The following is a 27,317-nucleotide window of genomic DNA, read 5'->3' as shown; positions in this document are numbered from 1 at the left end:
GCCCGAGCGCGCCCACTCCGCGAGGCCGGTGTGCCGGGAAACCGACGCGTGGCCATGGAGTGGGAGCCCCGCGCCAAGGTTGCGCTGGTGCCGGGGCGGAGCGGCTGCGGGCCTTCCTCCCGCCACCGCCGCCCGGGGTTGCTGCTCCCCGGCCTCTGGCTGCTGCTGCTCGCCCGGCCGGCCTCGTGCGCCCCAGGTAAGCCTCGCCGAGCCCCCTCGACGGGGCCACCACCCTGCCTGCCTTCGCTGCCGCGCTCGCCCACCCTCTGACTCCCCCCTACCCGCCCATCCTCTTTTATTCTCCACCGCTCCCTCGCCCTCCTTGCTGGAGATGCTTTCCCATTCTTCCTGGGCCCAGCAAATAAAAGCATGGAGGAAATGAATAGATGCAAAGGAAAAGAGCGAGCCGTTCCTGGCCGGTTTTGGTAAAAGGTCTGCAGCCTAGCCTTCCGTGAACCATGTTGCCCGAGGCGGGTCTGGTGGTTTCTGCTCTGAAGATGCCTGATTTCTTTATCTCTTTTGCAAAATGCAGGCACTGGAATTGTGTTTGTGCACAGCTGTGTGAATGTGGCGTAGCGAATGTTTTGGGATACTTTTATTGTTGGGGCAAAGGGGTGCATCTGGTGTGTGCTGTAGAGCAGTTGTGCATTGCCGTGAACAGCCAGTGCACGCAAGCTGGCCGTGTCCCCCAGTGCGCCAGGACACAAAGAACATTCAAAGAAAAATCTCTTGGAAAGCGCCCTGGCCGTGGATCTTTCCAGGGAACTAGCGATTCGTATATTCTCTACAAAGGCATTACAATGAAGTGTGAAAATATTTTGAGTCTGGAGTGTCAGGGCATGAAAGGAGTCATGGTTGGTTTTACAATAGATGCAATTTAGTGACTGTTCATCAGCATAGGATTAAGAGACATGATTTATGAGGCGTGTGGGTGGGTTTTGTTTGTCGCGGAAATGATTTAATTCATGTTGTTTCTTTGAAATGTTTATTTGTCCGCCCTGAGTGTGCATTGGGATGATGGCCTGGAGACCATCTCCGAGGTGACACACAGGCAAGTCTGTGATTGCCCCAGCATACACACACACACACACACACACACACACACACACACACACTCTGCTACTTTGTGGGTAGGAAAGGGAAGGTGGGAGAAGCAGTTTAGGGTGGAACGCTTCTTCCCACTGCACAGGAAAAACAGAAAAGCCATGAAAGCAGCTCAGAGGAACCCTCCCTGCTTTGGGAGCGGGGCCAGAGGACTGCCAAGAGGCTTGAAGGAAGTGGAACACACCTGAACGTGTCCCTGAGGCCTGACTGTGGGTATTAGAAGCAGCTCTAGGAAGGGGATGGTGGAGGAAGGAACCTCAGGGGACGTGGGATGAGACTGCTTCACTCACTGGTGAGGAAATTGAGGCAGAATCAGCCTGCTGAAGGTCGCAGGCTAGAGGGTGGAAGGAATTGCTCCATCCACCCTTTTCCTCTAGCCGGGTGCAACCCTGCCTCAGGGAACCACACCAGAGGCGGGGTTGACAGAGCAGGTCTTTTAGGCTGTGTGCAGTGGGTCCAGAAACTTTGCCCAAGGTACCACCTCCAGTCTCGGTCTCAGGCCACGAGAGTTCAGTGTTCAGAGGAGAGGAGTCAGCCCTTTTGAGTGCTCTTGTCTTTTGTCAGCAGAGAAAGGTGGATCTTGCTGGAGTTGCCCATCACGGGACCTCGGCTGCCAGTTGTTTTCACTGACATGCGTGTAGGGTGTTTTATATACATGACCTAGTCCCATTGGGACTTAGATTTTAGGGTTCCTACTTTACAACAGAGGGCCTTAACAGGTGTTTAGGAGAGTCTGTCTCCAGATCTGCGATACTCTTAGCTTCTGGGGCCCCAGAGTTTCCCACACGCACATCGCCATCTGAATATTCTAGAGAGGCTGTAGAAGATAAAGTTACTTTGCTAAATTTAAACTCAGCAGTGGGCCAGTCTACACTGCTTCGCCCTCCTTTAGTGACTCTTTTCTGTTTCCCTGCTACCCCTAATCCAAATATCCCGCCTGGAGACGCGAAGTTATCCGTCTCTTCTAGAGCTGACGTCACAGAGGCAGAGACCTCACCTTTGCACTAAGTTGCTCACTGGGCTTCTCTGGTTTGCACAGCTGCTTCTGGGCAGGAGCACAGAGTGCGATGCAGTGGGCACAGCATGCAGCTCCAAGGGCCCGGCCTCGGGGGCCCCAGCTGCAAACCCAGAGTTATTGCGTAAGCAAGTGTGGACGTTTATACCCACTCTGAGGGAACAGCTGGGTGGAGGGTCTTCAGGGCTGACTTCTTGATGGTGGCCTGATGGCAGGCTCTGGGAATCCAGCTGGGTGGAGGGTGGCTTGTGGGATGTCTGGGGGCAGCCAGTAGCTGTTGATCTTAGTGATGTACTTTCAGTAGCAGTGTGGGCATGGGCTTTGCTGAGGGCCTGTCCTGAGGGTGCAGGGGGTGCCTTAATCCTGCCTGCAGTTCCTCTGGGAGGCAGCAGTCCCTTCTGCGTCTGGATGATAAGTTCCCTGCCTTCAGCATCTTTCTCTTTGGCTCAGTGGAGGTGACTTCCAGGTGGTCCCCTTATTACAGTCTTCGGTGAGATCTCTGCGCTGTATTGCTCTGTTGTCCATTTCTATTTCCTGTAGCGTTTTAAATGCATTTTTTTTTTCTTTTTAAAGAAAGCATTTATAGGTTTGGTTCTGACTTCACTGTTGTGGAGACAACCTGAAATGCTTGGGGACTTATTTTGAAGGTAGTGCTTTTAGATAGCCAGCCACTAACAGCAGAAAAGGAGAGAATGGCACCCCAATCCTTATTCAGAGACTAGGCTATTTAAGAATTATGATCATCATGACATTGGCAGCGCCGCAGAATCTGGGAGTTAGTGAAAGATAGAGAACGCAGTCACTAAGAACTTGGGGTAGGATTTAGCAGTAGAGCACTGGGTAGCATGCACAGGCCCTGGGTTCAGTCCCCAGGATGGCTCACCCACAATTCCACAGCTCATAGATGGCACTGTGTCTGGTTTAGGTTTTGTTTGTTTTCGAGGTAGACTTTTGTTATAAAACCCAAGCCTTAAGCCTAGGCAGTTTGGATGCTCAACTTACTAAACCTGGATGGAGGTGGGCGGTCCTTGGACTTCCCACAGGTCAGGGAACCCTGATTGCTCTTCAAGCTGATGAGGGAGAGGGACTTGATCGGGGGAGGGGGAGGGAAATGGGAGGCGGTGGCAGGGAGGAGGCAGAAATACTTAATAAATAAATAAATTAAAAAAAAAAAAGAAGCAGAAGAAGAAAAAAAAACAAAAAAACCCAGGCCTTACTATGTGGACCAGACTGGCCTCAAACTCACAGAGATTCTCCTATCTCTGCCTTACCAGTGCTGGGATTACAGGGATGCAACACCATGCCTGGCTCCTTTGATTATTTTAAACACTTTTGTTATCTAAACTTGTAATACATTGTTTCAATTTTTACCTTTTACACTTCTTTAGTGTTGAGTTTTTATTTTTTATTTGTATTCTTTGAATTTTTTTGCTGTTCCTACTATCACATTCCCCCCTTCTGATGTGTTTTCTTTTACATTTAATTAATCAATTAATTAATTTTTGAGGCAAGGTCTCATATAACTCAGGCTGGCCTCAAACTCCCTGTATAGCTGAGGATGACCTTGAACTCCTGACCTTCCCAGTGCTGGAATTGCAGGCACCACCGTACCCAAGTTACATGCTGGTGGTTAAACTTTGTGCATGCTAGGCAATCACTGTGTCCCAGCCTCTTCTTTTACATTTTACATAATTGAGAAAAGAGTTAGTGGGTTTACGTGTGCGCGTCGGTACGGATATGTACCGTGGCGAGAGTGTGGAGGTTGGAGGACAACTTTGTCCAGTTGGTGCTTCCGCTTGTACGTGGGTTGTGGGCATCAAACTCAGGTTGCCTTGCTGCAGTGCCAAGTGCCTCTGCCTGCTGAGTCATCTCACTGGCCCCACTTTTTATATAATTTGGAGACACAGAAGTGGGCAGTTGTGATTAGCGAGATCTGCTCTTTCTTTGTGCGTTTGTGCTATGGCTTGTTTAATTTTTCTCTGTCTTAATGAGCTGCTGGTCATTTCAAGGTGAGTATTTGTAAGACCTCTTTTAGAATTGTAAACAGGGAATTAAAATACATGCGAAGTGTGATTCCCAGACCTCCTGCACCCTGCGATTTGGGGTTGGGGAATGCTTGTTCAGAGTTTAAACTTCTGAAATAGAGTGTGGTATTGCAAGCCTTTAATCTCAGCACTTGAGGTAGAGGCTGGGGGATCTTGAGTTTGAGGCTAGCCTGGCCTACATGGTGAGACTTTGCCTCAAACAAACAGGAACAGAACCCAAAACAACAACAGGATTTAGGTGTCTGGAGCTCATCTTTCCCTAAATTCTAATCTTTTGGTAGAGTCTGGGGATCTTTATCATACCAATTTAGAGCTCAGCTGTAGGGATTTGATGCTTTGGAACTGTTTTTCTAAATAGTGTGAGCCATCACGTGAATATTAATAGGGACAGATGTTTTATCTCTTATGGTCGTCTTTTTTATTTTAGGTTTTTTTTAAATTTTATTTATTTATTAAGGATTTCTGCCTCCTCCCTGCCACCGCCTCCCATTTCCCTCCCCCTCCCCCGATCAAGTCCCCCTCCCTCATCAGCTCGAAGAGTTATTTTAGGTTTTATTTATGTATTTTGAGTGTATGAGTACAGGTGCCTTTGAGGACAGAAGAGGGCATCAACTCCCCTGGAACTGGAGTTACAGACAGTTGTGAGCTACCATGTAGATTCTGGGATTTGAACTCCAGTCTTCTGCAAGAGCAGCCAGAGCTCTGGCCGTCTGAGCTGCTCTGGCTGTCTGAGCCATCTCTCCTGCCCTGCAGCTGTATTTTTACCATTAGAACATTTGAATTAAACTGTTCTCTTGGGATTGGTTTTGGCGTTTCTCTTGATGCTTTGGTCTTTACTGGGTCACAGGACTCTGCCTTGCTTCTCCCTCAGCGGCAGCTTCAGTCTGTCAGGAAGTTGCCTCTCTCCAGCCTGAAAAGAGAACCCTCACCGGGGGACTCTTAAAAGTCACCAGGGACCTGAAGCAGGGGTTTTCTGTCTGCCCTGGGTGGTGGTGGCAGCTAATTACCGTGGTGATAATTACACCAGGTGGCTTTTCCTAGCGAGGAAGATGCCGTTCTGACTGGTGGCATCTGTTTGAAGTTACGACTGCCCAGCTTTTTTCATGTGTGCTCGTGTGGCAGGGTTGCTGGACAGCTTAGACGTCAGGTGTCTGATGTCTAAAGGACACCCCTTTTAAGTCTATCTAGCTTGCTGTGGGACCACAGACACGTAGCCCTTGTCCACGTCCGTGGTGGAGGTAAAGTTCCCCTTTGGCTATCTTGGACGCCTTGGAAATGTATAGATGCAACTGGCCTGTTCCTGTCTTTGTCTGTTAGATACGCCAGGCCGAGGATCTGCTGAAGACAGACAGATTCCTCTTCTCGTTGCATTAGCAACTTAATTTTTTTTTTTTGAAACAGGACCTCACACATCTCGGGCTGACTGCTTATTTGACAGGCAGTTGGGGCTGGCCTTGAACTTTGACCTCATACCTCCACCTCCTAAGTGCTGAGATTACAAGCTTGCAGCACCGTCACGGCTGGGATTAAACCTAGGGCTTCATGCATGTGAGGCAAACATCCTACCCCCAAATCTTGTTTTTTCTTTTTTTTAAAACTGTCTGCTGGTTGTCACTCCTGTAATCACAACTTTCTCAGGAGGCTGAGGCAGGAGAATAGAAAAGTTGGATGACAGTAGCCTGGTGAATAAGTGGGACTCCACCTCCAAGTAAAACTGGAAAAAGGGTGGAGCCTTACGGCACAGTAAGAGGGTGCTTGCTACCAAGCCTGACGACCAGGAACCCACATAGGGGATGGAGAGGACTAACTCTTACAGTTGTTCTTTGATCTTCACGCCCACTCGCGTGCACACACTCAAACAAAACGAATGAATAATAAATAAATAAATTCTACCAAAAATAGGGGGAAAGTGAAAAAAAAATGGCTGGGGATGTAGCTCAAGCGGTCCAGCAATTGCTTAGCCCGCGCCCATCCTTTCCCCTCTGTCGGCAGTGTTGCGGGTACCACGCGCTGCGGCCTGCAGCTTCCAGCATCTGTGCTCATCGGTGACGATTTCTGCTCCTCTCACTGACGTTCACATCCCGCAGCAGCATCCGCTCCTGGCAGATAGAATTTGCGCCGTTCACATCCCGCAGCAGCATCCGCTCCTGGCAGATAGAATTTGCACGGTCCCACCCTAGACGTTCTGAATTGTGATCCAAATCGGCCAAGTTCCTAGGTCAAGTTCAACTTTGAGAGGCCCTGGGTGTGGAGGCAAGGCTTTCAGTTCAGCCTCCTGGGGCTAGGTAGTGTGAGCCTCGGCTCCCTCTTCCCTAGGGCCCCGAGCTCCTGAACTCCCGCAGGACCTTTCTCTCAGCGCCTGCTCCCTGTGCTCTCCACAGTCGGTGCCCCTAGGACTCTGCTTTGGTCTTCTTGAGCGCCGTTTAGGGGATGTGAAGAGAAGTCTCCATGCAGTTCTATCTTGCATTACCCCAGTGATTACTGATGCTGGGCACCTGTTATAGACCTCTTGACCATTTTTATGTCTTGAGAACTTCCTGTTCAGATCCTTTGTCCTTCAACTTACTAGAATAGTGCTACTTCTTTTAGGCAGTGCCCATGTTCTGGTTGCTGTAACTGTGTTGGCAGTGGATACAGTGGGTGATGCGTATTCTGCATATTGGTGCTGCCGTGGCCCAACGTGGCTAGTAAAAGAGGTAGAGGGATGGATGCCTTCCCCATGTGGATACCCAGCTTCTGTGAGGCTGTTTCTCAACTCGGGAGTGGCAGTGTTGGGGAGGGCCCAGGCCTTTGGAGGGCAAGTGTCTCCTGCTTTGTGTGCTTGCTGTGTATGCTCAAGAGATGAAATAAGATGGTAAGGAGTTCAAGAGGTAGCGTAGACATGAGCCAGTGTTGGGGCCGGAGGAGACAGACAGATGTTGCTGGAAGGGGAGGCAGAGAGGGCAGGAGTGGATTTGCTCACATTTGGAAGGGATGGGAGCCAGGGCAAGCATGGAGAAATTCATTCTAGAGAGGAGAAAACTAGAGGAGACTCAGGCAGACAGCTCTGGGGGCAGAGACACCTTGAGTGAGTGACTATTCATGGAGGGAGGGAGGTGTTGAGCGGAGGTGGAATCGGGAGCCGAGAAGATGCCTCTGCTTTCCATAGGAGAATAGGGGAATGCCAGAATGCCAGGCAGGGAGTTAGAAGGACAGTCCTGGTAGTCGGTCAGGGGGACACTCTGCTCGTCCCACCAGAGACTTGGTGGGGAATGAGCAGGTGGCTCTGGCCCTGAGTTGGGACGGTCAGGACTAGTGGGGAGGCCGCTCTTCCTCTGGTAGACTGGGCGTTCACAGCCCTGTGCCGTCATTTGGAAACTTGCTGAGGCCTTGTTTTTGCTCCTCTTGTTTGGGCCTGTGGAAAGAGCCCTCCATCACTTAGCCTTTTGGGTGCAGGGATTAACTTTGGAGCCAGATAGTCTGAAGGTCTGTTTTAAAAAGCTGGGGGAGCTTTCAAAGGATGGGGTGGGGGGACTGAAAACATACAGAACAAATGGTCTCGTGGAGTCAGCTTTAGGGGACTTGGGCAAAGGCCAGGAGCCCAGGGCTCTCTACTCCAGTGTGGTCCCCCAAACAGGCAGCATCAGCATTACCTGGGAGTCTGTCAGAAACTCAGAGGCTCTGCAGGACTGGTGGAAACTACCCGAAATTCCAGCACTCAGGAGGTGGAGGGGGGGCGATCAGGAGTCCAAGGTCAACTCTGGGGTCACAGAGAGCTATTGGCCAGTCTGGGCTATACTTGAACATGTCAAAGAAGTGCCCCCTCCACCCCCCGGTTGAGGTAGTTACCTTTTAGGCATCTTCACATGATTTGTGTGTTTCCTGAGGTTTGGAAGCTCAAGCCTCAGCAGTTTCTTGACGAGCTTGGGTGCATGCACAGATTTTTGGTTGCTCCCTAGTTAGTGAGGAGTGTCCTTAAGTTACTGTAAAAGCCCCACCCGGATTTCTGGGGGCGTGGAGGATAGCAGCCTGAGCTGGTGTCTGACTGGATGGGGTCAGAGATCTGCGGCTGATCCGAGCTTTGCTACTGGGGACAGTATGACTGGCCCTGATTCCCTAAGCTGTGTGAACCGTTAAGGCTTGTAGATAAGGGGGGACAAATGGTGACCAGTGGGTATGGGGGACACAGACAAATGGTGACCAGCGGATGTGGGTGTGTCTTCAGCTCCCAAGAGGGAGGAAGTTGAGGCACACTGTAGCAGTAACATAGGTGGGCCTCAGGAACTGTGACTGACACCAGTCAAGGGTGGAAGGACAGACGCTGGACAGTTCTCCTTGGGCGAGGTGCTGGGTGTAGTGGAAGTTTTAGTCAGTCCAAAAGGTGGTTGTTATCCTGTTCTTCTCTTCCACTGTGGGTGGGCTCCAGAGATTGAACTCAAGTTGTCAGCCTTGTATGACGGGCACCTTTACCTGCTGTGTCATCTTGTTAACTCTAGAACATTATTCATTTTTGTGTAATGCTATGTCTTTTGTTTTTCCTAAACTCTCATTTTATTAACTTGGATATTGATTCTTTTAAAGCTTATCTTGAGTTAATGACAACTCTTGGGAATAAATAAAATTTTATTTCTGTTCTTCATTTTTCAAAAAAAAAACAAAACAAAAAAAAAGGTGGTTGTTGCCTGGGCCTGGGAGGCGGAGCATAGAGAGCTGTATACAGTTACAGAGTGTCAGTTTCCTAACGGGAAGTGTTTAGGAATTGGTTGTTTACAAAGTGACAATGGTGGTGAAGTGGGGCCTGGTTGTTGCATCATGTTTTATGCTATGTTATGACGGAGTGACCATCACGCTGAGCCTCTGTGGCCTAAGCAAGTGGGAGGTGGCCTTGAGAACCCCAGTCAGAATCAGTTGATGGCAGTGGGTTGGGAGACAGGTCAGCAGCCGCTGGCCAGGGCAGTGGTAACAAGGTTTCCCAGCATCCTGTGGTTCCAGCAGAGCTCTCCAGGACTTCAGGACTGCCTTGCCTTGTCTCACTTGACCTGACCTCTCCTCCCTTCTTTTCTCAGGTCTTTGAGGTTGAGGGCTTTTCCTGGGCCACTGTTGGCTGGGGCCTGGGCTGGGCAAGACAACTGTACAGAAGGGTTGATATTTTCATCCTGGGTCTGCATAGAGGCTGGATAGAATTATAAAAATTTCTTTTTCTTTTTTCTTCCTTCCTTCCTTCTTTTTTCTTTTCTTTCTTTTTGTGACAGGGTTTTGCTACACCTAAGTGATCCCCCGCTTTCAAATAGTGTAAAAAAATTTGTCAAAGCCCACTGTCCTCAACAACCCTTGGAACTGGGCTTTTGCTTGTTTTTATGTGTTTTGAGGGCTACAATAGCTTTATTGGTTTCCCTCCCTGATTATAAAAACAATATGCATTGCTTGCAGTAATTAGTACTTGCTGTTCCTTCTGTCTAGAACATTCTTATCTCAGATGTTATCTTCAGTTCCTTCCCTTCCTGTGGGTTTCTTCTCAGCTCCCACACAGTCAGAAGAGGCATTCCCCAGCAAGAGCGTTTCATGGCTCCTCAGCTCCTGCCTGCTTTGTTCTGTGCGCGACACTGTCACCACCTATGTTTCTGTCCGTCTGTTTATTCTCATCCCCTCCACTAGACCACAGGCTCCAGCAGGACAAGCTTGCATTGCTTAGTGTTTTGGTTCTGTGTCCTTTGCCCATTTTTGTAGCGTGTCTCCCTGTGTGCCGGGCCCTTGGGCTATACCACGTGTCCCTCGGTGGTGGGTACCTTCAGTGGTTGGGCAGAGAAGGGGAAAACTTAGAGATTTAGTCCGGGGTGCTCGCGAGCCCCATTGCAAGGTGTCTGTGTTAGTGTGCTGTGGTGTCCAAAGTGCCACCAGTGGGGGGACTTAACCGGCAGAAGTGTAGCTGGAGATCATGGTGCTGCCGCGATCCCTCTGAAGGTGCTGAAGTTTTTTCTGTTCCAGGTCATGCCGGTAGCTGTGGCAGTTTCATCGCTCCATCTTCCCTGTGCGTCATTTCCAATTTTACTTTTCTGTAAGATTGGTCATGATGGATCCGGGACTCACCTACTTGTGTCTGATCTCATGTTAATTATTTATCTCTGTGGTGAGCTGTTGCCACCTGCGGTTATGCTCTGAGGTCCTTGGGGCGAGGGCTTTGTAGGAACCTTTTGGTTCAGCCCTTAACAGTAAAGTTTGAATTAAAAGCTGAAGGGGGCAGAAGGCAAGGCCAGGTCTTTCAAGGGACAGCGTTCCGAGCAGAGGACATGGCCATGCAAAGCCTTACGGCAGGAAGTCATCCAAGAATGGGTCTCAGAGGAGACCAGTGTGAAGCGTGGAGGTGGCAGGATCAAGGATTAGATGTGAGAGGAAGTGGGTCCTGGCAGTGGAGGATCACGAGAGGGCTGTCATCAGGTGGGATTTGCTATATAAAACATCACTGAGTGCCTTCAGGTGGTTTGGAAGACTTACAAGCTAGCAAGCAAGAATCACCTATACATCCTACTACTTCAGACAACTGCTGTGGCATTTTGGTGTCTCTCCTTTTAGTTTTCCACACGTACAAGCGCCCAGGAACACACGTGCAAAGCGGTCGAATCATATCTGACATGTCGTTTGGCGATCTGCATTTTTCCACTTCACACTCCATTGTGGGATCTTGGTGTTGTCAGCAAGTGCGGGTCTACACCACAGGCCAGTTTTCCGTAGAGATCCCAGGACTGAGGTACTAGAGAGAGGGTTTAGTGGGTTCTGTGGATGTTCTCTGCTGCATGTAACCAGGTTAATGGGTTGTAATTTATGGCTTTGCACTCTTGAGTGTTACCACTGCACGTATATCTTTACACACTTTTCTAGTAACTTCTGTAGGATAAATTCCCAGAAATAGACTCACTGGCCTAGGCAGTATGCACACATTAAATTTTGATGCGCCCTGCCAAATTGCTCTCTAGAAAAATTGAAGCAGTCCGCATTCTCTCTAGCAATGAGTCAGAGGTGCTGGTGTCGTTTCCTCTTTCTGAAACACAGCCCGTTACCCATCTCTGGGCTTTGCCAAGCTCGAAGGTGAGACCCATCCTACAGCTGCATCTTTTTGATTGCGAATGGGCATTTGAGTCTTTGATCAGGTTCCCCTTTGGCGCTCTTTCTCTGGCTTTCTGTAGAAATCCCAGGGCCGAGGGACTAGAGAGAGGGTTTAGTGGGTAAGAGCCCTTGGTGAGTAAGCATGAAGTGACCGTGGGGACCTGAGTTCAGGGACCCAGCACTTATGTAAGAAAAAAAAAATCTTTTATACCAATATTCCCAGAACTGTGGGGAGTGGAGACAGGAGGATGTCTGGGGCTTGCTGGCTGCCAGCCTAGCTACGAGTTAAGTGAGAGACCCTGACCCAAAAGGAGCAATAGAGCAGGGCAGCCGATATCTACTCTGACCTCAGCCCACGTACACAGGTGCACACACACGCACACCACTCCCTCAAACAAACCCCGGAGCTGTCCAAGCATGGAGGGAGGCAGTGTAGCTCTTGTTTCACCTACAGAACAGCTCTGGAAGCTAGGTAACCCTGCTGTGCCTAATCCAGGAGCGAAGACAGACCTTAGCGGGCTCCCCTGCTCCGTTCAGGCCATGTAGCTACTGAGTCCTCTAAACCCCAGGGGTGGGTGTGCACACCCCAGCCAGGCTCCTGTGGTCTGGGTCTTGTTACTAGAGGGCTCTGTGGTGTCTCCCACGAAGTTGTACATTCACAGGTTTTGCTTGCTTGGCAGAGTGAACTCTGTCTACAGTCACGTACAGTCTCGATAGTCACAGTGGTCTGTGACCCCTGGGGAGCACCTTGCCCACCGGTGGCACTGCACAAGTTTTGACCGAAGGTCTGTTGAGAAGAATGAATAAGGCAGGCTTTCCAAAGCTACAGATTGGATGGACAGTCGTTTAGTTTTGTTCTAGCAATTGAACATTTAACAGGAATGGTTTTGGGAGAAATGAAAGTTCTCTTTACAGAGTGCGTTCTGTTTCTCCCAGCCTGGAGGGTAATGGTCCGTAATGTTGGGTGACATTTTCTCCCTGCATTCCCTGGTTACTGCCACCTGGATCACATCCTTGTGGACCGGATGACATTGTTACATAAACGATGCTGTTTCTCTGTGGTTGGTTTCTGATGGCTTCTTCTTTGATCATGAATAGGATATACCTCTGGTTAGAATATCAATTTCTCATTAACTTTCTGGTTTTGATGGGAGGAAGTCAGTGCCTTCATTACCTTGTTCCAAACCCAACAGTGGGGGCTGGAGAGATGGCTCAGTGGTTGAGAGCACTGGCTGCTCTTGCTGGAGGGCCTGGGTTCGATTCCCAGCAACCACATGATGACTCATAATTGCCTGTAACTTCAGTCCCAGGGATTTGGTGTCCTCTTCTGTCCTCTGTGGGCACCAGGCATACGTGTGGTATATAGACATACATGCATGCAAAACACCATACATATAAAATAAAAGTTAAAAAAAAGATTATAAACAAAAAACCAAGACAGCCAACGTGGTGAGCGACTTTCATACTTTCTCCACTCTCTGAGCTTTCTTAGTTCTAAGGGAAAAGAAAATGAAAACCCAAATAGCAGTATATTAATATGTTGCATTTGTGCCAGGATCTGATGTTAAATATTAACTTTCTAAATGATTCCCAGAAACACTGGTCTTGGGACTATTGTTTTTTTAAAAAAGTTATTGTTATTATTGTGTGTGCCCATGAGGTTGGGGTGTGTGTGTGTACCACAGCATGCAGGTAGAAATAATACAGATGTCACCCCATTCCTGGGGAGGGGAAGGGAGTGACCAGTATGGGTGTGGGTCACGTGAGTAAGTGGCTGGGAGAAGGCTGCTGTTGAGATGTGATGTCCAGCAGCCTCCTGTTTCTTCTTAAGTGACACAGTCATCACATACAAAGCGGGTCACAGTTGTAATTTTTATGGCTCACAGAAGAAGGAATCAACATGGATTCTTGAAAGTAGGGTAGAGTGGGGGAATCTAGAGGGGGATGGAGTAGGTGCAGGCCTGGAGAGCCAGACCACAGTGTGTCCCCATCCTGAGGGAAACCAACTGCCATGACAGAGAAGGCTCATCAGGGGCTTGATCCCTCTGTAGGTCCAGCCTAGGGCATGAGTCTGATGATCTTTTCCCTACACAGCTTCTCCTCTCTCAGATTTCCCTCAGCCTCTGGCGTTTCTACTGTAGACTTGGAAAGAGGCTCTCCAGGAGTCTCTCTGCCTGAACCCTGAAAATGTTTTTTTGACCTTTAAATGGGCATCTCTTCAGCCATTTTTTTAAGTGCCAAGCTTCATGCTCCTAGTTGTCTATGGACATGACTTGAGATGATTAAAAAAAAATAGTGTCTGGCTAATTGCCTTGAAGGAATTAATTAGTGTGCCCCCAATTTTTAGGATACTTGGTCACTTGATAAAAAAGTGTGCATGAGTTTGAGAGGAGAAACTTGGGCAGATGAAGCACTTGTGGCTTGAGGGAATGAGCAAAGACTTGCCTACAGACCAGCCGGAGTCAGGGGCAGAAGTCCAGGTCAGACAGAGGACAGTGTCACTGAATAACCAAGAGTGTCACTTGGACCCGCAGTGTTCTCAGAAGCAGATTCCTGGGGGTGGAGTTTTAGGCGGAACTGAGACAGGCTTTCTTAGCTCAGACACCAGGAGATGGTTAAAACAGTGTTAGAACATCTAAGTAACTGATTCTAAAGAGAAAACAGGACCCAGCAAGATGGCTCAGTGACTGAAGACGCTTGCTGCCGAGCCTGACAAGGTGAGGTAGGGTCCCTGGGATCTGTGTGGCAGGAGGAGAGACCCAGCTCCTGCAACCTGTCCTCTGACTGCCACATGGTGTATGTGTGTTATCACCCCCCACACTCAATAAATAATAAATGCCATTAAAAAATGAAAACTCATAATATACAGAATGATGCAGGAGAACTGTTGGCCGCAGGACAGAACAGATCTGTTTTACTTGTCAGTAGTGTCTTCTGTGTTCCTCTCTTTCTGAGGGAACGGCTGGAGGGTGGCCAGTCTGTTTGGGTCATCTTGGGTTGCCGCTTTCCCCTGAGGAGGCTGATTTCCGTCGTGAGCATGAGCAGGCCTCTCTGGACTCCCTGATGTGGGGTTGGAGCCGCATGACACCGAACCAGACGATGAGCGGCCCCATCTCTAACTGCAAGGGCAGGCGTGGCTGTTGTCATGGGGAGCGTGTGAGAGATTGTTAAGTAGCTCCTGAATCATAGAACCTGACAGCTGGTAAGTTACATAAATATTCATATATGTATCACTTTCTACTTCTGTGGCTCTGACAGGATGCTCCAGGGCCCACAGTTTGAGGATGCAGGAGGCTGTAGGAGTCAGAGGCTGACTGTCGGGCACACCTAGCGGGGTGTGTGTCAGCTGCTTATCCCTCTGTTTGAGCCTCTGTAGGGTTCTGCAGCGGGAGCGGATGCGGATGTGCGAGGGTGTACCTGCCTACACGCAGACTCGATAATATGTGGATGTTTAGGTGGGCAGATTGAGTAGTAGAGGGTAGATCAAGGAGAGCGGGGACAGTGCGGATCAGGAGGGGCCAGCAAGTGACCATGGGAAGCCAGCTGCACTCAGAGTCACTTGCTTTGAAGTAGTTGGTTGAGCTTTGTGAGGTGACTTTGAATGTCTGTCCATTCCTATAGCTGGGTCCCTTGGTTGTGTTCCTTACCAGTGTGTCCAATAAAGTCCATTAGGACAGAGTGACGTCACAGCTATCAGTGTCTCTGGCTGGTTTCATCTTCATTTCGTTGGTGTTCCTGAATGGGTGGAACAGCCTCCTCCCGCTTCCCTTCCTCGGGTCTAGCCTCTCCTCCTACCACACTGCCCTCCATTAACCAATCCAGGTTTCTCCATAGGGAGAGTCTCCTAAGCTGTTTATATACTTGTGTGCTTTATATACGCTGTTCCTTCTTCCCAAACGCTCTTCCCCTCCTTGTTGGCCTCGTTTCACTCCTCCCTCAAAGATCTCAGGCCACACATCACCCTCCCCACAAGGCATATAGAAGCAAAACGGCTTAGATGCCCTCTGTCCGTGTGCGACTCAACTAAATTCATGGCCTCCTGTGAGTAGATCTCTTCTTGTTTACTGTCTCCTCTTCGGTGTGCACTGTGGCTGGGCTCACTATCCTCAATGAACACCTGATGAATTGTTAAATGGATGGGTTTTGGAGGAGTGGTTCCATGAGCGACCCGCTGGCTGGATAAATGATTGTTGGTATGATGGAATGAGCTAGAACAACTAATGACATGGTGAGCTTGGTGCCGTAGCTTCTCTCTTGTAGATAAATGGCTCTTGGGAAGCTGACACCCTTCGTCTTTCATTACTGCCTCTCTACAGTGCCTTCCTCCCACATCCACGCTTAGACCCCTTCACACTCTCTTTCCCTCTATCTTTAGCACTCTCTTGGCTTCAGGAGTCACCGCCATGGGGTCAGACCCCACCCTACATCTTTGTCCCAGATTCATCCCAACATAAGCTGCTGTGATTGATTGGTGGTCAGTCTAACCTGAAAATGGCGGACATACAGATCTCTGCATGCTGATCCCCCTGTTGAGATAGAAAAGCTTTTTAGTCTCTGATTGTAAATGATACTCATTTCAGATGCTTTGGACTATGAGCTCTACTTAGAAGAAAGTACCCACCTTTGCTCCTGTTCCATAAATAGTTTGATACACATCTTCCTAGTCTTTTTGTGTGTGTTTGTTCACGTGTGCACAGTTGTGCGTGTGTGCATGTGTATGCATGTGCATGTGGAGACTAAGGTCCACCTTGACTGTTGGCCTTGGGAGCCGTCCACCTTGTCTTTTGAGAAAGACCCTCAGTGGCCTGGGGCTGTCTGTTTAGGTTAGGCCTGCTGGCGGATGAGCCTTGAGAATCCACCTGTCTCCACTTCCTCTGACACCACTGTACCTGGGTTTTTTTTTGGTTTTTGTTTTTTTGTTTTTTTGTTTTTTTGTTTTTTTTTGGTTTTTCGAGACAGGGTTTCTCTGTGGCTTTGGAGCCTGTCCTGGAACTCGCTCTGTAGACCAGGCTGGTCTCGAACTCACAGAGATCCGCCTGCCTCTGCCTCCCGAGTGCTGGGATTAAAGGCGTGCGCCACCATCGCCCGGCTTGTACCTGGGTTTTGACTTGAGTTCTGGGGGTGACAATTCAAGCCACTCTCACTGTTTTCTCTCTCTCTGCTCCCCTCTTCCTGTTTTAAAAAACTGTGCATGCATGTATATGTAGTTGACTGGAGTTTTTCAAAAACTAGAAATGGGATTGTACTATCCACAGATTTTTTTTTATCTTCCAGTTTTCATTTTATTGTAAATGTTTTTCATAATGCTTTAAAAAATTTTCTTTGAGGCAAGGTTTCTCTGTGCAGCTTTGGAACCTGTCCTGGAGCTCACTCTGTAGACCAGGCTGGCCTTAAACTCACAGAGATCTGCCTGCTTCTGCCTCACGAGTGCTGGGCTTAAAGATGTGAACCACCACCATTCGGTCCGCTTTAAAATATTTTCAAGCAAGCACGCAAGAGAATCCAGCCTCGGCCCTTATGCATGCTAGATACTAGCTGTATCCCTGAGTTGCATCCCAGCCGTTCCTAAACCACTCAGGATCTTATTGGTCTTTCTGTGATGAACCTCTGTGCATAGTTCTTTGAGCTTCTGTTTATTTCCTTCAGGACAGTTTTAAGGAAGCAGTTGGATCACAAAGGGTTGATTTGGAGGAGAAAAAAAAAATCCCTGAGTCAGTGTACGTCAGAAAGCGTTACAGCATGTTGGGGAATGGGCCCAGCGTTGGGATCTTAGTCTCAGTTTGTGTAGTTGAGCAGCTTTTAAAGGAGACTAGCTGAGCAATGGCTGCTTGCCCCCAGGCCTGCTGTCTGGTTATCCTCATCCTTCATCCACGAGCACGTGTTGGCCACTTGTGAAGACAAAAGCCCAGGAATCAGGTGGGTGTCCCTGGGGACTGGAACAGGTGGGCATTGCACTTCTCTAGGGCCCATGACATGAGTTTGTACAAAAGGACCAGAGCCTGAGGAAGTGGGTGGGGCTCTCCTCCCTGAGCCTCCGAGCCGGCCACACATCTCTCCACAGCAGAGTGCCTCTTCCTTGACCCTCCTTTCCCCACAGCTGTATTTAGTGTCTCTGTTCTCACTGTTCCCAGCTTGAATTACAGTGATTACTTGATTTCCAGAATTGTGGTTTAAATGCATATGGCATGAGATTTGCCATCATAACCATTTTTAAGTACAGGGTTCAGCAGTGTTAAGTACCTCCGCAAGCCCTTTTCATCTTGCAGAACTGATCTCTGTATCCATTAAAATACAACCCCCTGTCCGTACCTCCATTCCCTTGGAGCCACAAATTCTGCTTTCTATTTTTATGAGTGTGACTCCCGTGGCCCCCTGGGGATATGGAATCATAGGGTGCCTTCCTTTAGTCACCGAGTTCATTCCTGATTTAGGGTGTGTCACAGTTCCCTTCTTAAGGCTGCATAGTATTCCATTAGATGCCCGGTCCATATTCTCTTCTTCTTGCCTTTTCCATACATAGGTTAAAACAAGGAAGCATTTTGAAATGAGGATGGAGCTGAGCAAGAACAAGGTGATTTGTGTTCCTTTTGGTTCCCAAAGTCTCTGAAACCAGAAGGAACCTAGACACATAATAAGAAATATGTCAGCATACAGATGTACTGCTAGGCCCTAGGATTCAGTTCTCTGTTAACTTCAGTTCTGCCCAGCTTCCTGGCTTCCTTGTTTTACCGGTACAGCATATGCCTTCTGCTTCTTTCACTCATTCTTTGTTCTTCCTGACGAGCTGTTTTTGCATTTGATTTTGGAGACAGAGTCTCTTATAGCCCAGGCTGGCCTTATCTGGCCAGGCTCCCTCTCTAGTTCATCTTGCTGGCCAATTTTTATGTCCGCTTGACACTTCAGTTGGGGGAGTAGCCTCCATCAGATTGGCTGTAGCATATCTGTGGGGTGTTTTCTTGATTGTTCATTGATGTACGAGGGCTCGGCCCACTATGGTCGGTGCAACCCTGGGCTGGTGGCTTGGGTTGAAAGCTGGTTGGTCATAAGCCAGTAAGCACCATTCCTTCATGGTTTCTGCTACAAGGTCCTGCCTTGAGTTTTTCCTGGACTCCACTCATTGATGGACCTGTGAGCCAAGTAAACCCTCCCCTCCCCGGAGTGGCTTTTGGTCATGGTGTGTATCACAGCGATAGAAAGCAAACCAGAGCATCCAGACCGGCTTTAATCTGCTCATCCTCTGGCTGCTACCTTCCCAGGGTTTGGAATACAGACACACCACCACCCCTGGCCTGAGAGCTGACTTTTGTTATTATAACATGGCTTCTTTGTCATATGCCTGTTGATTAGTTTTCTGTTCACTTCACACAAAACTAGAGTCTTGGAAGCCTTAGGTTAGGAATTGCCTCCATCAGCGTGACCTATAGGCATGTCTGTGGGTTCTCATCTAGATTACTGATTGATGTTGGAGGTCTCGCCCACTGTGGCTGGGCCTGTCTCTGGGCTGGTAGTCTTGGGTTGTATGAAATAGGGGGCTGAACAAGCCAGGAAAGTAAGCCGGTGAGTGGCGTTCCTCCATGGTCGCTGCTTCGGTTCCTGCCTTGGCTTCTCTCAGTTGATGGGCTGTGACTTGCAGTTCTCATCAACCGTTCCTCCTTGGGTTGCTTTGGTTAGTGTTAGAGCACCGTGAAGAAACCTATCTAGTAACCACTAGGTTATTAGCTGCTCCCTAATGCTGTACAGACAGCGCTGTCCCCTGGTATTCAGGAGGGGAGGGAGCTGCGGGTTCTAGGAACTCTGTGAGCACCAGTGTTTTAAGATCTCACATAATTAGCAGTGTCTTCTCTGCATCCTCCAGTCTCGTTTATATCCTGTCTAGATTGCTTCTGCATAATGTGAAGGCTTTGCTCTGTACGTATGGGAACTCAGTACTGTTTAGGGGATAGTCGCACGAGTAAAGTTTGTGTTTGGTTTATAAGGACACAAGTTTAAGAGGAAAAGCAACAACCAAAGTTTTCCATTTTGTTTGCCCCTCATTTAAAACTAAAGATACAAGACCCTTTTGGGTAACATTATAGAAATAATCCTGCTGACTGCGAGTTCATCTTTTGCTGATGCTAAGTTTGCCATGGACAGTGTGGGCCATCTCTTGCTTTCTGTATCAACAAGAAAGGCTGTCACCCGTTCAGGAGCCCACCACCCACAGCGCCTGCGTCCTGACTCACTGTTGTAGTCATTTTGTGTTCTGAGATGGGGTCTTCGGTAGTCCAGGCGGACCCTGAACTCGCGGTTCTCCACCTTTACCTCCTAAGTGCTGGATTAGGGTTGTCACCACCACAGCCACCCATGGTCCAGCCGTCACCATGCAGGATGGGGTGGGGGCAGCATTGGAAAGATGAATCCCAAGGAAGTTCCAGATAAGTGCTACTCAGTTTGTTTTGTTTACCGTGTGCGTATTTGTGCCGTGGGAGGAAGGTAGATGAGAGAGCTTGTAGACAATAGTGGAAAAACTCTTCAACTTTTATTTCTGAAAAACTCCTATCTCTTCCTAGGAATGTGGAGCCCATAACCTTCCCTGTTGAATGTAGCACAGTTCCTGTGTGTCCCTTCTTTGCTCAGTAGGCTTTCTTTCTTTTTACCCATTTCCTTTCATATTTGTGTATTTTATTACAGAGTCTTTATTTAGTAACTTAGTATATGTGTATTTATTGTCTGTGCTTCATGCAGGAGGGTGACTGTTGTTTTTAAAAGTCTTTCTCTTAGAATTCTGTCTCTTCATGCCTTTCCCCACATTACTGCACTTAGGAGAAGATGAAGACGAAGCTGCTTTCCAGCTGAGAGTGACCCTGAGCCTGCCTTTGCAGTAATAGCACTTGATACTGTCTTGTCTAAGAGCAGTGGTTCTCAACCTGGGGGTAACGACCCTCCTGGGGTTGTCGAATGACCCTTTCACAGGGGTCACATATCAGACATCCTGCATATCAGAAATTTGCAGTATGATTCATATCAGTCACAAAATTATAGTTATGAAGTAGCAACGAAAATAATTTTATGGTTGAGGGAGGTCACCACCACATGAGAACTGCATTAAAGGGTCTCAGCATTAGGAAGGTGCCTGAGAGGGTCACTGGTCATTTTCCCTCTGGGCGGATCCTGTCACTCCTGCCAGGATCTTGCTCAGACTTCACTCCGGTATTCAGTGCGGACTTGCCTTCTATCTGTGTTCTCAGAATGCTCTCCTGGGTTTTTACCGGTTCGCTTTGGGAAGTGAAGGCCTGAGGATTAGGGACATGAGACACACTTCCCCCAAACAAAACTAAACAAGTCAGAATGAAAGCCCTCTCCTAACCAGAACAGCTGAATGGAAGGCATTCTCCAGCTGGGTACAGGTGTGTGTGCCAGGCGTGTGTGAACGGCAGGTGTGTGTGCCCGGCGTGTGTGGATGGCAGAAGACAGCTTGCTGGAGGCATCTCTTCTTCCCCTGTGCTGGGGGCCCAGGAGCAGACTAGAGTCGTTATGATTGAAGGCTGGTGCTGTTATCTGCCAAGCCAGCTTGCCAGCCTTTATTAGGCATTACTTACTGAGGGTTTCAAGCTCACTTTTTTTTTTTTGTGGCTTTTTAGAATATTCCAGAATTCTTTGTTTGGATTGTTTTAGGATGATCACCAAAAGACTGAGCATGGTGGTGCATGCCTTTAATCCCAGCACTTGGAAGGCAGAGGCAGGTGGAAATCTCTGTGAGTTTCAGGCCAGTTTGGTCTAAATAGAGAGTTCCAGAATAGGCAAGGGGGTATGTAGAGACCCTGTCTCAGCAAACAAGATGGTTGGAGTAACAAGTGAGAACAGAGCTAGTCTCCAGGGCCAAGTACCAGTTTCAACTTTCGGTTATATACAGGATGTTTTCCTGCACACCAGAAGAGGGGATCTCATTACAGATGGTTGTGAGCCACCATGTGGTTGCCGGGAATTGAACTCAGGACCTCTGGAAAAGCAGTCAGTGCTCTTAACCTCTGAGCCATCTCTCCAGCCCCCAGTTTCAACTTTCAAAGACGCACTTTTGGATTAGTGTGTAAATATTTTGCTAAAAGAGGCCCATTAGGCAGCTATTGTACCTCTTTCCCTATTTTTCACCAGCTAGGATTAATTGTACACTATCTCATTTAATCTAGGTAATAATCCTTGCAAATTGAGTTTTTATTCCTGTTTCCAGGATCAGTGGAGATCCTAGCACAGCCTGTATAACCACAGAGGCTGTCCTTTATGCGTGCATGCATGTATGTATGTATTGATTAATTGATTGATTTTTTTTTTTTTAAATAGTGTCTCATTGTGTATCCTTGGCTGACCTGAAACTAGCTGGATAGAACAAGTTTTTCTTGGCCTCATAGAACTTACCTGTTACACACCCAGCCCAACAAAGACTGTTCTTTGATTGTTTTTTTTTTTTAGATTTATTTATTCTTTTTATGTGTATGAGTGTTTGTCTGCATGTATGTATGTGAGACTTGTGTGTGCCTGGTGTCCAGGGAGATCAGAAGAGGGTGTTGGGTCCTCCTAAACAAATCTGGGTTCTCTGCAAGTACAGCAAGTGCTCTTAGCTGCTGAGCCATCCCTTCAGCTCCAGGGTGCTTTGTGCGCCTCTTGTTATGTGGAAAGCGGAGGTACACAAGGTAATTCTGTAATGTTTGGAAAGGTGAGGCTTTACCATTGGCTCATGAAGTTCCTTGAAATTCCTGACTCCTGTGTGGACATGTATGCTGTGTGTTTCCTGTGTAATTTGCCCATCATGATGATAGAATTTCCACCACGTTAGAGGTTTGTGCAGCTTAGCATTTTATGAACTCATACTGGCTCCAGATGATCCTGAGGGAATGGCTTTATGGAAATTGCTCATTTTGAGTTCGCAGTTTTGCGAGGGAAAATAGGCATTCTCTTCCACCTGGTGCGTTGCTGAGCTGCATGGGTGACAGAAGCAGGTCACAGCCAGGTCGTGTGTGCAGATTTCTCAGTGACTCATTCAAGGAAACATACAGAGCAGGGAGCAGGAGTAAGAACAGCTGGGGAGCTGGGTGGTGGTGGCGCATGCCTCTAATCCCAGCACTCGGGAGGCAGAGGCAGGCGGGTCTCTGTGAGTTCGAGGCCAGCCTGGTCTATAGAGCAAGCTCCAGGACTTTGCCTCAAAAAGAAAAAAAGAAAGAATTTTTTAAAAAAGGGAACAGCTAGGAAGAAAGAGCTGTGGGAGGAGAGAGGAGGAGCCTATGGAGGGAGGAGAGTGAACTCGAGCATCCTGCATCTTCATTCTGGGGTTCCTTGTTGGGATTCAGGAAATAGGGAGTATGTAGGTTGTGGTGGGCGTGGGCACACCAGATCTTGAAGACAAACAGGGAATTGGCAGAGTTGTAGCTGGGGTGATGCGGGCTAAAGTGAGGGTGAAGGGGTTAGCTATTTCATGTGAGACTTCAGCCAGGTAGGAGCTGGAATCTGGAGTGTGTGGTTTCAGCTCTGGGAAAAGCCAGTGTCCAGGAGCTGGGGTCGGGGAGGGGGGAGGTGCGCAGGGGCATCCTCTGTGGACAGCAGCAGACCTGACTCTACAGCCGTGCATGGAAGCCCCTGGAATACGTGTCCCTTCCAGAGCAGAAGGAGCCTGCTGAGGTTGCCGGCTGCATGGGAATGAAAGTGGCTCTTAATGCCCAGGGTCCGTAAGGCCTTTAGCTGTAAGTCAGACCTGAGATGTGGCTTCCATGAGCTTTTACAGGAGTCTGTCTGACGACCAGATTATGGCTCAATTTTCCTTTTTATTTTTTTCCCAAGACAGGGTTTCTCTGTGTAATAGCCCTGGCTGTCCTGGAACTCCCTCTGTAGACCAAACATAAAAGCACCATTTTCCTTTCTTAAAGACAACCATGGGTAGCAGGTTGGAATAATTTTTTCAGGGGGTGGGCAGGGGGGAATCAGTGTAGTTAGGTGGCTTTCAAACTATGTCAGAAGTTTTAGAAATATTTGAAGGAGTTAGCAAATTTAGTTTTTGAAGTGATATATGTATGTTAAATAATTCCTAACGTTTAGAGATGGGCTGTAGTTCGGCAGTAGGGAACTTGCCCAGCATGTACCGAGCCCTTGGTCCAGTCCCCAGTGCTGCATCAGGGCAGACAATGGTAAGAGCATTTGTTGCAGAAGACTTGATTTGGTTCCCAGCACCTACACAGTGGCTCAACTACCTGTAATTACAGCTTGCTGGGCTCTGATACTTTCTTATGGCCTCATAGGCAGCACACTTAGGCATACACATACATGCACATGATTACAAATCAGATCTTTAAAACAAACAGAAAGATAGCAAGGTCATTTTTATTTATGTGTAGGTGTGTGTGTGTGTCTGTGGTTGGGTGTGTGCACACGAGTGCAGGTGCCTGAGGAAGGCAGCAGAGGGCATCAGATCCCTCAGACCTGGGTTCATAGGCACGCGTGAGTTGCAGGATGTACATGTTGGGTTCTCTGCAAGAGCAGTGAATACTCTTAACCACGGAAGCAGCTCTCCAGCCCCACGATAATTTCAAACTGTTAAAATTAAGTTATTATATATGCATATATAACTGAATTTCTACAGGCTGATTATAGCCCTGTAACACCACCAACATCAAGAACAAAATATTACCTGCCCCTCAGAAGCCACATGGAGTCTTCTTCCTGCCCGTCCTCCAGTAATGGCTTTCTTGGTCTCTAGCCGCTGACATACTGGATTAGCCTATGCCATGAAGTCATACGCAGACAAGAGCCACCCCGGGAGAGGTTAGCGTTCATTGTTGGTACAGCTCGTTCTCGTGCGGATCTTGGTTTAACAACCACAGCGGCCTTTTTGAAAATGTATGGACTCATTGTGAAGGGGCAGCTTTGCACAGTTTTGATGTCAGAGGTCGTCACTGCCCCTCTGGCTTTGCTCAAGCTGCCCTGGTGTTCTGCTGGGGACTGGTGCAAGGGTATGTGTGACCTGCCTGTGGGGTTCTATGAGTCTGGCACATTGTAGGAAGTCCTAGGGTCCATGCTGAGTCCTCAGTGCTCCTGAGTGCTACATTCTGGGATATACAGGCTAGTAGGAGGTGACTTTGAGAATTTGTAATCTTGAGGCCAGCATGTGTCAGTACTCTCCTTTTTTAGCTTTTGAATTTTTGAGACATGGTCTCATCGTAGCCCAGGCTGACCTTAAACCTGTGACAATCCTCCTTCCTGAGACTCTGTAGTGTGCAGAGCTAAAGGCGGAACCTTTCAAGCTTGAGCCTGAGACTTGTTAAAATGTTGTTAGTTGCCAACATTTAAAAACGAAGAGTTTCATTTAGAATACATGAATATATGTCCTGCAGAGGCTACTTTGTGTAACTCCATCAGCATGCCAACTTTGAACTTGATCCCTTTCTGATGTTTCTTTCTTAGCTATGCTCACATTGACCTCCGTAGGTCTTTGAGTCTCCTGTGATTGCAATGACAGCCATTTAAAGATAATTGCATTTTTTGTTTTTGCTTTTGATTTTTGAGTCGGTTTCTCTGTATAGTCCTGGCTGTCCTGCAACTTGCTCTATAGACCAGGATGACCTTGAACTTAGAGATCTGCCTGTCTCTGCCTTCCGAATGCTGAATTAAGGAGTGTGCCATCATCGCCAGGCCTAGATCATTGCAATTTTTATATCTTGTCGTGGGGTCTTGTCAGTATTAAGCCACAGAAGACTAAGCTTCTGTTTGGATCAGCAGGACTCGGTATTATATTTTCTCATTAGTTTTACTTATTAATCCAACGTTTACCCAATGATCATCCTTTCATGTTTCAGGATTTTTAAGGCAAAAGATTATACGTAGGGAGATGTCCTTCCCACCTGTTGTGCGACACTGTTCCTGGGGAGATGTGAACAAGATCTGCTCATAATAGCTAGGGACCCAATGGCAGACCAAGCTAAAGATTCCACTAAAATATGTCTTGGTGAACCAGTGGGTTTTATTTGGGTTACTTCTAGGTGTGTGGGTGAGGGGTACTTGCTGGAGCAGAAATTACTCAAAGACAGCTTCATCACCAAAGCCTACCCCAACGAGTGACACCTACAGATAGATCACTGCACAGCTTTTCAGGGGAGTGTCTCTTCCAGGCAGCTTAGTTGGTCTGTCTCTGTCCGGTGGTGTGTCTGGTCTGAGAGTGTCTTTCGCTAGCCCTTACTGCTTCTCTATGCTTGAGGAAGGAGGACCTAGTGCTGATGGCCAGTTTCAGGGACTTCCTGAAGTCTTTGAGTTGTTTGAACCTTAGCTGAACTGGCTTCCGAGCAGGATGGACTGTGACTTCGCCTCCCTTTAAAGCATCCTGTGCCTTAAGTAACTTCTTTCCAGGGTGGAGGAAATTTCTACACCCCTGTTACCCCTGCTACCCCTATTGCCCATCACCGCCATTACCCTTCTGAAGCCTTCAGAAGTACTTAATGCAAATAGAATCCTCAGTTTATCTTTTTACTGTTTCCTGTTGGCATGTAAAGCCTGCTTCCTCACATTCTAATGTGTGCTCTGGGATTCTGAGAGAATCTTAGATCGTTTGGATTTGGATGCTAGAAGTCATGTGTGCACTTTCTAGTTAACGCAAAGTCCCACCTCTGGGTAGCCCCTGCTCCACAGCTGCTGCTACTTGTGATGTCTCTGCCTGGGCTCTGCAGGTCCTCGATCCTTCAGCAGCACTGACTGGTGACTCTCTCCAGTGCATCTTTTACTATTTTGAAAATTCTGCTGCCCCTACAGGCACACTTCACTGTAACTCCGAGGATTTGTAGGCTCCTTGTGCCTCTCCTACTGTGTTTCTGTGAGCTCCATCTGTCTTATGACCCAGTTGATACTCAGTAAGTTCAGACTTGGTCAGCTTGGATGCTCTGACCTTTCTAAACTCAGAGTTGGTTGGCTCCCTGAGTACTGGTTGCTAGCAAGGCCCTGAAGCTCTGACCAGGATCTTCTCTTTCTGTAAGAAGAGGGCCAGGGAAATAAGCTTGTGTTCACAATAGGTTGTGGGAAGAAAACATTAGAACTTCTTTGTCTTCGTTTTTCTTCTTAGATTGTGTATGTGTGTGCGCACACATGCGTGCATGTGTGAATGTGTCTTTGTGTGTGTCTGTGACGTGTGTGCGTGCATGTCTATGTATGTTTCAATGGGTTTGTGCGCATATGTGTCCATGTGTGCTCACACATGAGTGCATATGTGTGTGCGTGTGTGCATGTTTTTGCATGTAGAGGCTAGAACTTGGTGTCAGAATCATTCTTGACCACTCTTCCATCTTTTTCATAAAGACAAATTCTCTCAGTCAAACCAAGAATTTGCCACTATGCCCAGTCTTGCTCTGGGGATCTCCTGTCTCTGCCTCCTAGGCAAGAATTACAGGTGGCTGCTGTGCTTACCTAGCATTTGTGTATTTCTGAGGATCCATACTTCATTACTTTTCATTAGTCATTCTGGACCCTCTCCCAATCCCCTTCCTGTTCCTAAAAAAAAAATCTACTTTGTATATAAAAATTAAATTTTACTGATGTCTGCCCGTTGTGTTGACCCCAACAGAGAATATCGTGTCACATACGGAAAGAAACTTGTCTTGAGGACAATCGAGAATGCCGTGACCCAAGCGATGGGCAGTGAGTCGGTCTCCTCCTTGTTGTGTGACTTGGGATGGGTGGAGGTGACAAGGCCCGATCATGAAGAATTTTCCAGTAATTATAAGCTTTGTAAAAACACAGTTTCCCTTAGTGGACACGTGACCCGCGTGGTTTGCTGAGGGGTGGGGATTTACAGACTGAAGAGTGCAGTGCCAGCGCCGATGGCAGCACTCACCGACGGAGTCAGACAGGCCGGATTAATGCAGAGACTGCCTGACAGAGGGCCACGGGTTGGGTGGATTGAAACATCTCTGCTTCCTTACGGTTTCGGAGGACTGAAGTCCTAAACCTTGGTTTGGTTTGGCCGTGCTCCCTCTCAGGGCTCTAGGGGAGAGTCTCTCTTTCTTCTCCCGCTTCTGGCTTTTGCTGTCAATTCTTGGTATTCCTTGGCTGCACCCCTTCAGCCGCGT

General features: G+C 48.1%; 1 protein-coding gene across 2 annotated transcripts in view; it reads left to right on the top strand.

Annotated features, from left to right (window-relative positions):
- Positions 1-16: 16 nt before the first annotated feature.
- The window catches only part of Kiaa1549 (KIAA1549 ortholog), a 127,525-nt gene continuing 100,224 nt past the window's right edge, over positions 17-27,317 (top strand). For both annotated transcript variants that reach the window (XM_013353271.2, XM_013353270.2), the window contains exon 1: positions 17-196. In XM_013353271.2, the coding sequence (XP_013208725.2) occupies positions 55-196 (142 nt within the window). In that variant the 5' untranslated portion in view covers positions 17-54. The remainder of the gene's footprint in view (positions 197-27,317) is intronic.

This window comes from Microtus ochrogaster, unplaced genomic scaffold (genome assembly GCF_000317375.1).
Source record: "Microtus ochrogaster isolate Prairie Vole_2 unplaced genomic scaffold, MicOch1.0 UNK4, whole genome shotgun sequence".
Taxonomy (NCBI): domain Eukaryota; kingdom Metazoa; phylum Chordata; class Mammalia; order Rodentia; family Cricetidae; genus Microtus; species Microtus ochrogaster.
Note: the sequence above shows the minus strand (reverse complement) of the source record. Positions and strands in the feature narration are given on the sequence as shown.